Here is a 13437-nt window from a genome sequence, read left to right on the forward strand (position 1 = left end):
CCTCCCACCTCCCCTCGAGAGGTGGGTTTCGATCGCCCATCCGGCCTCACTGAGGGCTGGCTCCAAGCCTGCTGCGTGTCTGGGATCCCTCCAGACCCAACTTGAAAAGATGAAAGAGGCCGCGTGGGAGGAACCCCCAACAAGCAGCCGCCAGGTGCTAAGACCTCTGCCTGCGAGGACTCCGGACATCAAAGAGGAGCAGTCCTATATCAAGGGGTGCTCTGGGACGATCAAGTGAGTTGAATTCTGGAACTACGAGAGCCCTGCTGACATCGTCGCGGCTCCTACCCGGCAGAGAAGGACTTCTGCCCGAAACCATCTGAGCCCTGCTGACATCGTCGCGGCTCCTACCCGGCAGAGAAGGACTTCTGCCCGAACCCATCTGAGCCCTGCTGACATCGTCGCGGTTCCTACCCGGCAGAGAAGGACTACTGCCCGAACCCATCTGAGCCCTGCTGACATCGTCGCGGCTCCTACCCGGCAGAGAAGGACTTCTGCCCGGAACCATCTGAGCCCTGCAGACGTGGTCGCGTCTCCCTCGCAACCTTGAGAACACCTGAGGCCTGCTGATTTGATCGCGGCTCCCCTTAAGACCGTAAGAACTGCCACATCCTTGCTCGAGCCCTGCGGACGTGGTCGCGGCTCAGACACTATCCTGGTCCTGCTGGGCCCAAGATCTACTCGTATCCCCCAGCTCGAGGATTCAGAGCTGTGCGCCGGATACGCACTTGCATCTATCTTGAACACTAAGACTGTCCCGCTACCCTAATCCCTACCGAGACTCTTTGAGCCCTTGCTCTACTTGTACATAAGAATCCTGCGGATCATAAAGATCCATTTGCTTGAGATATAAAGAATACGTTCTTCTGAAAACTTACAGTGTGGTGTCCCTTTGTCGAGTGGTGCTAGCTCAGCGCGTGCGATCCTAGATTCGAGACTCTCCCCTGAAGGGTCTCCCGCCAGTGCTCTGCAGTGTTCCTAGGAGAGGTGGGCCGCAGGGTGGTCAGGTACATATTCTGGCCTCCCGTGGGATCGCCCTTCTAACAACGCCTCTAACTGGTTTTGAAAGTTTTTGTGCACATTTCTCAAGAGTGGTCAAATATATGTCAATGAAATAACTGAATAGTAAAGATCTGAGTCATAACCTTAGAAAAAAAAGTACTTCTATTCTTCCTTGATTTTATAAGCCATCACCATCCAGACAAACATATTGCGCAGAGACGGTTTTGAAACATACAGAGCAGAAAGACACAATCATTTTCCTTCTAAAGAAACTACATGTTGAAGCAGGGCTCTGGTGCCGATGCAAATTATGTGAAGTTGGAATTTGTAGTTATTGTTTTATCCAGAGAATTTAAGCCATGCAGGTTTGAGAGGCAAATCACTTCTCTGAGCTTCCACCACGCTTCTTTCAGATTTTGCCTGCTTTCATGGTCTTCACCAAGTTTGTAAAAGAGGGGCACATGTCTGTTTCGAAGGTTTAGGGCTGACAGATGAAACAGACAAGTTAAAAAAAAAGCAAATTGCAGGTAAGGTATTGATACTTCTAGGACATCAAACAAGGCCTTGCCCTTTTTTTTATTGTTGGATTTTATTGCAATTCAATGTACACAACAAAGGAGGAAAAGCAAAAAATAAATACACATCTGAAAGAAATGAGAAAACAAAAACCAACAAAATACCCATGCAGGTCACTGGAATCACAAGCAAGGAACCAAGGGGCATATTATCAAGAACAGGCGATAAAATTATCGCCACTTTATCGGCAGGAAACTGCCGCTAGAGCGGCGATAATGGGCTTGATAATATGCCCTTGTGAATTCCCACAGCAGCCCAGGTTAACACCGGAACCTGGGCTGCTATGGAAATTCACAAGGACATATTATCAAGCCCATTATCGCCGCTTTAGCGGCAGTTTCCTGTCGATAAAGCGGGAAAATTTGATCGCCTGTTCTTGATAATATGCCCCCAAATGACTAATAACAATACAGAGGGCAGTGGCGAGCATTGGAAGGGTGGGTGAGGAGAAGCATCCCAAGGGATGTAGCAACCCGGGGAGGCATTGCTCTTTTAAGACTAGCTCTGCATGAATTAGAAGTTTGGGAGAGAGCTGTTTCTCTGCATAGAGACATAACCCAAGCTCATGCTGAAAACTGAAGGCGTATCCATAGATTGCTGGCACTTGCATATGTGAGCCTGCTGTTGTGAGAGTGCTGGTTCTATTTTTCTCTTAAAGTATCCAAAATACCATATAAGGTTACATCACAGAAGAGTTGCGCGCACTCAATAAAGATAAACAGTTTTTATTCTTAGTTTGCAGGTGATGACACGGCAAATGTGTTTCATCCAGGGACTTCTTCAAGTTTAATAACGTGGAGAGTATATTAGATGGATTAAATTAGCAGGACAGCCAATTTCCATGGCCCTTGTCTGCTAAAATCCAAGGTGAATTGTCTATATGAGGTTTTCTCAGCAAGCACACGTGAATAGTTTTATTATGAAGTTTAAAACAGTAGGATGTATGTAGTTCACAATGTCTTTACAAATGTTGCATCTACAGGGTGCCAAGACAAACATGACCTTATCTTCTTGAGGCATAAAACATATCATATTAAAGTTCATCTGGAGGTGGATTGATATCTGTACAGTACAAGGAATGTTAAGACCTCTGTTGTATATGTTTTATCAGTTCCACAACTAATCAACTGTAGTGGTCTACAACTTAGTATTTAGAAAAAGGGGCCCTCTATATATCTAATAGACTTTGCTATACATAGGGCAATAAATTAATTTTATAAAGGTCTATAGCTAAGTCAGTCGCTACCTAGAGACATTCACATAATTTTTATGTTAGGTAAACACCCGAATACATAATAATAAGATACATAAAGAGAGTCACACAATATATAACAAAGATACATATTTTATAAACAATTTATTTGTTGATATATTGGTTATAGTTTGGTATTGACTTATTTTCTTTTTATATACAACTTAAGTTCTCTCAAAGGTTAAAAACCATCAACATAGCAATAGAATACATAAGGATGGAGGCAAAGCGGTAGATAACAAACTACGCGCGTTTCGGCTTGTAGGCCTTCATCAGGTTGACCGTCTATTGCAATATGGAAACGAACCACATTGGACTTTTGATCTTGGGGTGGCAATTTTTCTGTAGCCCATAAAAGACTGATAATTCCGTGGGTAAATCGTCCAAATTTAATATATAGCGACCAAAATAGGGCAGGTAAATATTAAAAACTGCAGCTCCTCTGGTATGGGAATATCACTGCTACGGGTTCTCTTATTCGTGATAGTGAATTGGCGATGCAAAGGTATCGTCCAAATATAAATAAGTGCCTTGAATCAATCCCCCAATAGATAGGTATCGCGGCGCTAGATCCGTATACTTAAATAAGGCCTGATGAGGAGGGAAACAGCGGGCTGATATCGATGCTTTGTTCATAGAGATGAAGAGTGTCTCAGCAAAGGGACTTCCCTTATATTTCGCGGAGATTCTGCGATATATGATGTAACCGGAGCTCTAAGCAGTCACTCAAAAAGGCGCCATGGTCTACAACTTAAACTGTAAAATAATGTGATTGTGAAATCAATCTAGCTCTCTGACATTACAGTACTTTAATACGCAATTAAGAAAATAGACTGCCTGTGCAAATTCACACTTGCTGATACAGAAAAATTGATACTTGTATAGTGTACTACTCACCCGCAAGGGTCTCAAGGCGCTTGTACGAATACCGCTGTGGAACCCATCCTGGCTTTCCCTGTGAGGTGTCCACTCCTGGGCACCCCCAAGGTGGAGGCCAGGCATCCTTAGCGTTGTGGGGGCCGTTGTGGAGATTAAGCAAGCTATTGCCCAGAGTTGCAGAGTGGGACTCCATGATTGGAATAGGCACCGAGGCGAGAATTATCAGGTCCGTGGAATTTTTGAGCCCAAGACCCGCCGAGGCGGGGAATTGAACCCTTGTCCCAGACTAGACCTCTGCATCAGGGTCTGCCGCTCTAACCATTGAGCCACAGAGCAGAAGATCAACCAAGAAATGTCCTCCAATTAAAGAAAGGCGTGACAACACTGGCCTCAAATCAACCTAGTCTAACACGCCTATATAACTGGACATCACAACTACAATTGACTGCTCAGTGGTGTCTGGTGTGAGGTGACACAGATGACAAGATAGGCCCACTTTAAGCAAGAGAAGAAAATAAGCCGGGCATCTTGTGCAAAGCCATACAGACAGGAACTCCTAAATACATGACCCACAAACTTATCATATCAGTAGGTCTATTCTCTGAGAAAAGCACACACATAAGCTTTAAATCCACGCCTTAAGAACGAAAAACAAAACACAAACAATCCTTTTTTGGCAGTATACTCAAGATGCTGAACTCCTTACTCCCTCAATCAGAACACTAGCTGCCTAACATTCCTTCAGGATGGAACTTAAAGCCCTAATGCTACAATGCTTTTTGTTGTTTGAATAGACCACACTTCCATTATCTCTTTACAAAGAAGACACATTTTTGTTAAGGCATTAAATATAAGTAAAGTAATAATACAACAATAATTTAACTTTTACAGTGCTCAGACACACAAGTAGGTGATAATTAAACCAAAAGGTGTGCAACACATAATTGTATCTTGCAACAGATATCAGCCCTGGGTGAAGATTCCATGCCATTTAATTTTACCCATGTTTGTTGTCTTCCACAATGTCAAAAAGCAGTATCTTTAATTTGAAATGCTTAGCACTGAAATGATTAGATGTCTAAAGTATGTGAAGAAATAAAAAAAATGGGTTGGCACAACAGTTGCTGGTACTTACTGTTTTCCTCCAGAGTATTGAGCGGTATTGTGGGACGCGCTGATTGTTTTGGTCAGACAGTACTACCGACAAAAAGAAAGGATTCTTTTCTATGTCTGTTCCTACATAATTCTGGTGAACTGAAAAGTAAAGGTAAAACACAAAGGTTATTATCTAGGAGTAAGATAATGATTATTTATTAAGATAAATATTTATAAGTAAACTACAAAAGAGTTAAAACACCTGCTGCCTTATTCACAAAGATTTTGATGTAACTTACTCTTGGAGTACTCCTAGCTTCCTTATAAAATTCAGGAGTAAAGAGTACTACAAGAGTCAGTCATTCCTACTCACAGCAAAGTCTATGTGACTTGGGGCTGTTATACCCTGATTCATTCAGTCAGTCAGAAAAACTTTATTCAGTTAATAAAAAAAAAGAAAATTCACAAAGCTGATGTATGACTGAAATACATTTTGAAAAAAGCCATAACATATGCATTTATACTTATTAAAAGTGGTAAATATAGTGTTCAACAAGTACATAGTATACACACACCAACTTACACTGAGCCTGATTCACAAAAGACTATGCTATGAGTAGGTGTGACTTACTCTTATAGCATTTGCAAGTAAGCCAGAAATACTCCTTCAAAATCATTATTAATTGGGTCCACTGTGTACAGTTACATGTTTGCACTTAGTTTAGTCTGATCTTCCCAGTGGAGTGTCTGGGAAGTGTAAGGAAAATACACTGAAACAAAGATGACCGCTCACACGTTTCACAAATATTTTCCACTGAGAAGGTGTGATGGTTGTGTGCCGGGATTTAAGAGGTTAATCAAGGAATTTCATAGTAAGATGAGAGCAGAGAAAGAATGTGTCACAGAAAAATATTTGTGAACTGTCTTAAAACAGAGGCTATTGACAAAGAATTTGAAATGTATTTCCCATAGTAATCTTTGTTTCAGACAAGGGCATTGTTATGAGTACATGTGGCTCACTTCCACAGTACTCCCAGCTTACTCCTGAATTTCAGGAGAAAAAAACAGTAGTGCTTCCAGAGTACTACAAATTATCCTACAGCAACTTTTTGTGAATTGGGCCGAAAGTGTGAATGTGTGCACCCAATAAATTACACACAAAGTGGTGGGTTTTGAAAAGGAAAGAAGCATAATGTAAATTTATATTATAAATAACAGTAATCAAAAACAGAGTAAAATAAAAAAATGGACACAATTTTACATGCGTATTGCAGGCATAGAACAATCACATCTTGAGTTAGAAAAGCAGTTGGAAGTCTGTATTCTTTGCACTTACATGGATAATACACAATCTGTGCAAATTACACAAAAGAAAGTTGGAAATGGCTCTGAAATTTTGAGGCGACTATGAGTAGAAGACCCATGTTGTGATGTAAACTTGTCAATCAGTGCCTTGTGGATATGAAACCACCTCAGAGGTTGAACATGTGGCTTTCATATCCATTTAGAGCACAATGTACAAAAGTCAGTTAAGAAAACTAAATTCTCCAGTTTTATGCCCATGTTTGGAGTAACTGCTAGACTGTTTAGGAATTGTCAATTAATATCAGGAGCAAGCCTTGTATCCTGGGGTGGGTTTATATATATATAAGTAACTATTTCTGTCTACAGAAATGCAATATGTGCACATCTCCACATGTCGAAATGTCACGAAAAAGTACATTTTTACGTTAAGATTTTCTTTTTTTTTCAATGAGATCAACTAAATGTGCAAGCGTTTTAGGACAGGAAAGTACGCATAAAATGCTAGTTAATAACCAAAAATGTATGAGTTTGTAAATGTTTTTTGCATCCAGCAATCCAAACAAACTAGCTATTTGTCGTAGATGACGTACATGCTGTAAGATGATTATTTTGTAATTGGGGTGGATAATAGTCCACAGCAAGATATAAAGTCACTATCCTCTTAGGCCCATGCCGAGTTTTCAATCATTTAATCCTGAGCTCAAACCCCCTCGCAGGAGTGGCATACAGAAGACAAGCTTAAAGTAAAGAACATGTGTAAGCATTTAGAAATACCAAAAGAGTAAAAAAGTCAAAAACGCAAAACAATAAAAATCCCACTCTTATTTCTTAAAAATGAAAAAAGTGGAACAATAAATGACCCCGAAAAAACAATCCAATAAGGGAAACTGGAGGAACGGATTTGGATTTAAGGCAAAAAGCACCAAAAAACGAAAGCTCCAATCAGTAGTCACTATTCGTATGTGACCGGGCCTAATAATGATTTCAGGCTGACAGCGATTCAGTGCTGGCTAGATACACTAAGCAGATTCATCCAGGTCATAGATTTTACCTTAGGACTTAGGGGCTCATTATGATGGAGGATTTTCCGCATCCTCCGGGCCAGCGGAAGCCACCGCCGGCCCGGAGGATGCGGAAAATCCTCTGCGGACCCACCAAAGACCCACCACCACATTAGGATGGCTGGTGGGTCCTGGTTTCAGTCCGCCGCTTTTCCGCCGCTGTTGACTTACAACCGCGGCGGATAAGCTGTAACATGGCTGGCGGTGTCTATCAGACACCGCCAGCCATATTAGGATGGAGTAAAAAGTATGCTTTTCCACGGCGGCTTTTCCGCCGTGGAAAAGCATACGGACCTTCACTTCGGGGGCCCGTTGCGGGCCCCCTGGGGGAAGGGGGGGTGGGGGGTGCACATGGGGGGTACCTATGGTACCCCCCTGCATTTGCGTGCACAAAGCGGCAGGCACCGCGCGGTGCCTGCCGCTTTGTGCACGCAAATGCTGTGCATGCATTTTTAACATTGCGGCGGGTGCAGCTTGAAGCTCCACCCGCCGCAATGTTAAAAATAGAGGATGTGACCGCCACCCTGGCGGTCACTTCCTAATCTGTATGGAGGGACCGCCGCTGCCCCTGCGGACGGTCCCTCCTACTCTATGGTGGCAGACGGACTCAAGTCCGTCCGCCATCATAATCGGCCCCTTAGTCTTTGAAGTGGAAGTAAAAATCCTCCATCAAGGCAGGGATTAAGGTAATATCTAAAAAGGTCCTCTCGAGACTGGATAGCCTTAGTATGAGGTCCAGCTAAAGCCCTTGGCCTGACAGGATTATCTCAGAGTAGGAAAAGTTCACATTTTGTGCACAGGGAGGTCTGCTAATTGGTGGGAAACTTTTTGAGCCTTCGCCTGGGAAAGAATTTCTATGTCCGACAATGAGTTCCATGAGCCTGGTTACCTCCTTATAGAGGACCCGCTGAAACAGATTTGCTGCTGCAGAGAAGCTCCAAGCAGGGCCAAGGTGATTTACTTGTCCAGCGCAGTCGTGCCTTAATTGACTTGGGTGGTTGATCCCAGTCCTCCAGAAATCTGTCAGTTCAACATTTTTGAAGATTTCAGAATAATTCCTTCTGGACACTGCTAAAGCTCCCAATATCTTAGGGACAGCACTTAGGGGTCAGACAATACTCAAGCAGAGACCACCAGCAGGGTCCAGTCCTCTTCCATTTGCAGCTGTTCACTAAAGAGAAATGGCCTCTTGAAGTTTGTTGTATCCCTGTAGCTTTGCAGGAGATAAGCAAATTGACCCTTGAAGTCCATGTCTTTGTCCTGGGTACGATTTAGGAAATAATTAATTGATTAATGTAATAATTTATAAGGCACAACGATTGCCCGGAGGTGTCTTGGCGCTGTGCGAAACAAGGAAAAAATTGAAACCTCAACTAACATCTACTTTACAAAAAGCCAGGGGCCTCATTTATGAGGCCTTGCGTGAGTTTTGCGCTTCCAATGCGTCACTTTTCGTGACGCATCGGCGGCGTAAAACATGCCTCCTGATGCGCACTATTTACAAAGTGACGCATCTAAGCAGATGCGTCACTTTGTAAACCCCTGCGCTACATTATACCTGTGTCAGGTATAATGTATGCAGAGGGGGCGTTCACCCGCAAAAAGCCTCGTAATAGTGACGCAGTGAAATCTATGAGATTTCACTGCGTCACTTTTAGGATGCTGTTGCGTCAAAATCTTGCGCCTGCCTCACAGCAGGCGTAAGACTGACGCAAGCCCTTTCACATGGGGCTTTCCCCATGTGAAAGGAAGCATTGATGGAGTTGCGTCACTTTTGTGACACACTCCAGCAATGCGTCACTTTTGCGCCTACAGATACGTTAGAAATACTGACGTATCTGTAACTCCTTGTGACATGATGCGTCATATTATAAATATGACGCATCAATCATGTCGCAGGGAGAGCGCAGTGAAAAGTGACGCATCGCTGTTTTCACGCAGCGATGCGTCGCTTTTCATAAATGAGGCCCCAGGTTTTTAGTGACTTCCTGAATTCTGAAAGCGAGGTGGCAGCCTTTAGACTATGAGGAAGGTGATTCTAATACAGCGTAGTGCATCTCAAGAAATTCCTGCCACCCGAGGAAGACTGTTCTAAGAGCAAAGGTTCCTGCCAGCCACATTTCATCTCAGGTTCTTCCTAAAGTAGATGGGACCTTGCCCATGAAGAGTCTTATAAGCTGTACATTAGGCTTTGAAAATGATTTGTTTCTTCACCGGCAACCAGTGTAGTTTGCTGAAGGCCACTGTCGCAGAATGGAATTTGGACCTTTTTCAAAAGGGTTTGTAATTTATTTAAAGAACCCATAGGCAGATCTAAAGAAATACTATTGCAGTAATTCCATCTGGCCAAGTCCTGTGCAATGGCCACCATTTTTAGTAGATCGAAAGGTATACATTTTTAAATTTTCTTGATCACTCTAAGTGAATGGAGATAGGACGAAGTAACCTTACTGACTTCATTCTTATATTTCAGTTCATCATCTATCAACCCCCCAAGATTATCAGGCCACCATGCAGGGGGTCAATAAGTAGTGCTATTCCCAAAAAGAATTACCTCTGTCTTGGATGAATTCAGCTTTAGGTAAATGCTGTCCATCAATTTGCTGACTACGCTCATACAGTTCCTAAATAGATCACTTCAGTGGCATTATTTTTTTTAAGTGAATCTACTATTCGTGTATCATCCATATAAGCAGCTAATGAAAAACCAAAAAGATTTTATCAGAACAGGTAAAGGTGTTTCATAAAGGCTGAACAGTGTTGGGGTCAACTACAAACCCTGTGGGACACCACAAGGCAGATAGGAGGGCTCAGAGGTGAACCCACCAAAAGACACAGATTGATCCCATCCAGACTAAAATGACTGCAGCAACGATAGTGTCAGAACTTCTACTCCAAGGCTGTGAATACGGTCAACCAGAGGAACATGATTGTATTGATAGCTGCAGACAGATCTAGCAAGATGAGGGCTATCTGATTTCCTGAGTGGCCACTATTAGCACATATTCTGTGCTGTTGCCTTATCTAAAGTCAAAATGGGTATCGTCAAGGAGATGATTAACATAAATAGAATTAGCAAGTTGCTCGTTCATTACTTTCTCCACCAGTTTGGCCGGAAAAGGAAGATTGGTTGGTAATTATTTAAATCTAGCACATTTAAGGTTTTTTTTCCAGCAAAGGGAGAACTGAGGCTGACTTCCAGCGAGTAGGAAAACATCCTGTCTCAAACATGACATAAAAGATTTTGGACAAATATGAAGCTACTGCCTCTGATACTAAATGAACTACTTTAGGCAGACATGAGTCCTTGGGGTCCAGATTTAGGGGCCGATTACGATAGCGGATTTCCCGCATCCACCGGGCCGGCGGAAGCCACCGCCGGCCCGGAGGATGCGGCAAATCCGCCGGGGAGCCTTGCAAGACCCACCGCCATATTAGGATGGCTGGCGGGTCTCACTATCTGTCCGCTGCTTTTCCGCCGCGGGCGGATTCCGCCCGCGGCGGAAAAGCATTAACATGGCTGGCGGTGTCTATCAGACACCGCCAGCCATATTAGGATGAGTGCGGAAAGATGCCTTTACACGGCGGCATTTCCGCCGTGTAAAGGCATACGGATTTGTGTTTGGGGGCCCGTTGCGGGCCCCCAGGGGTGAAGGGGGGGTGGGGGGTGCACATGGGGGGGTACCTATGGTACCCCCCTGCATTTGCCTGCACAAAGCGGCAGGCACCGCGAGGTGCCTGCCGCTTTGTGCATGCAAATGCACAACTTACTTTTTTATCATTGCGGCGGGTGCTGCTTCAAGCAGCACCCGCCGCAATGATAAAAATACAGGATGTGACCGCCAGGGTGGCGGTCACATCCTAATTTGCATGGAGGGACCGCCGCTGCCCCTGCGGACGGTCCCTCCTTCTCTATGGTGGCGGACAGACTCAGGTCCGTCCGCCATCATAATCGGCCCCTTAGTGTTAATGATGACAGTTTTTAACTGATCTACTGTGGGAGCCTCAAATTTCCTTAGGCCAGCGTCTCCAGAAATCAGCTTAGTTGACTGATTATTGTTATGGCAATTAGAGCCACTAGCATCGAATTTGTTAAAGATGGTCCCCACTTTCTCATGGAAAAAACTCCTAGTGAATCATAGAAATCCTCACTACTCGCTGCTAAATTACTCACTAACGACGAGCTACTTTTTAATTGTCTTAAAGTGTGTTTTATTTGAATCACTAGCTGATTTTATTTGCTCTGAATAGTAAGTTGATCTGGTAATCAAGGAAAGTTTTTCTATCTGCAAAGCACAGTTGATATTTTTCTCTTTCCAGTGGCGGCCGTCATGGCTCGTGGGTGGTAGGGTGTGTTGGGGAGTCGCGCGGGTGGGATTGGGGTGCGCAATATAAAATAAAATAAAAACGTACCTTGCGCCGGGTCCTTCATCTTTGCTCCTGCTCTCCTCGTCTTGGAACAGGAAGCACAGCCAGGCCACACTGACAAATCACAATGCTGCAATGCAATATTGTGATTGGTGAGAACCCAGGTTCCCCTGACCAATCACAATGCTGCACTGCAGCATTGTGATTGGTCTGAGCGGCGTGACACGGCACTCAGCCAGGGGCTGGAGGCGTGGACATGTTCTCCATGCAGGATGTAATGCAGCCTGCATGGGGAACAGGGAAAGTGTGCATATCCGAAAGGGCCGACCAAACAGTCATTGCGCACTTAGGAGTGGGCAAACCACTTCTCCCCTACCCTGCTCCAAAAGCAGAGCAGCCCTGCCAACCCGCCCGCCCGCAAAGCAGCATGAAGCATAAAATGATAATAACTCAAAGTTATAATATTTATGTTTCGCACTTTGCACTGCTTAAAAGCAGTGAGGCGACGATACTCTGCCCTAGCGGAGGAGCCGCCACTGTCTCTTTCTTTCAACTCATAGGTCTTGCGCCATTTACGTTCCTGCCTCCTTTGTTTGGATGCTCTAAGTGACTCATCAAACCATGGTTGAGAAGACTTTTTTATGTTATTAACCCTAACTCTTGTAGGAGCAATAACATTAAGAGCAGAATTTAACCAATTTGAATAATCCTCCGCCATCTGGACTATGTTATTTGAAGTTTCCAGAAGGGGGCTTGTACCTTATGCCATTTCTAACCTAAAGACTTTTAAGGCCTAGCCTTTCTAGTCTCCTCACAGGCCTTAAATATCAGGGGCGATCCTTCATCTTTCCTGCCACATGTTCAGAAAGCAACCTGAGAAGGGGATTTGTGGTGTCACATTTATGGATTGAACTAGCTAGTGGGTGGAAGGTAACTCTTGGCTCCTCCCTAACCAGTGGGGTAAATGTTTCCAGGGTAAGTCTCGCCCCACTGTAAACAATCTCACAGTGCAACTAACTTCTAAAATCTAAAAAGGAGAAACCTTTTCTCCCTTGTGCAGAGCTTGTATGCCCACACAGAGGTGTGGCCATGCACATGAGTTGCTCCCTTTGGGCCTGGGGTAGCTCCCCCTCACTAGGTATGGATACAGCCTGCTGGGGTAACAAAGGTTTGACTTCTCAATGATTTACTTTGCAATTACTTGTGAAAGAGCAGGCCATTCACAGATGAATGAAGTTCCTGGGTCCACCCTATTTAGTATTTCTACAAGGGAGAGAAAAAAAACCTGGCCATTGTCTCTGCTCTGGGAGCAGTTTTCACACCTCATTAAGGTCAAGTACTGGCTGGGAAGCTGCTGTCAAACTAATCAAATTAGCTCCCAGATGCTTTAGACAGGGAAAAGGTACATTTCTAAAAACTACTTTTACTAAATGTTTATTAAAAATCTAACTTTAACTTTGGATTGGATGTTTAATACATATTGAAAACAGTAGTTAAATTATTTTCTACTGTGGTGGGCCTGATGCCATAGTGTCCTTGTCACATTCGGTGATAGCACAATAAATACCGTAGTCCACAGGTGACATTTATCTTTTTATGCTATGGGTATAGTTCATCAAACTACAATGTCCCAATGTCCCAAAAGGCAGCAGTTCAAAAAGGAAACTAATCAAATTGTTCTTACAATACTGTGACACCATGTATTGTACATATAACTGAATTATAACATAAAAATGAAGAGAAAGAAAGAACATGGTAACAAAAATCCAGAAAGATATATTCAATGAACGTTATCTGTAACTTGTAGCGGCATCACATATGAAGTAAAAGGTACTCAGTGTGAAAAGTGAACAAACGGTGCTTGTGAAAATCAAAAGAATGGCGCAAGGTGAATCACAT

At 43.6% G+C, this 13437-nt stretch overlaps 1 protein-coding gene across 1 annotated transcript in view; it reads right to left on the reverse strand.

Annotated features, from left to right (window-relative positions):
* Window positions 1–13437, reverse strand: part of GARNL3 (GTPase activating Rap/RanGAP domain like 3) — a 1031878-nt gene that overhangs the window by 195577 nt on the left and 822864 nt on the right. Inside the window, exon 5 of the mRNA XM_078641846.1 lies at window positions 4845–4963. Within this exon, the coding sequence (XP_078497972.1) occupies window positions 4845–4963 (119 nt within the window). The remainder of the gene's footprint in view (window positions 1–4844; window positions 4964–13437) is intronic.

This window comes from Lissotriton helveticus, chromosome 5_1 (genome assembly GCF_964261635.1).
Source record: "Lissotriton helveticus chromosome 5_1, aLisHel1.1, whole genome shotgun sequence".
Classification (NCBI taxonomy): Eukaryota; Metazoa; Chordata; class Amphibia; order Caudata; family Salamandridae; genus Lissotriton; species Lissotriton helveticus.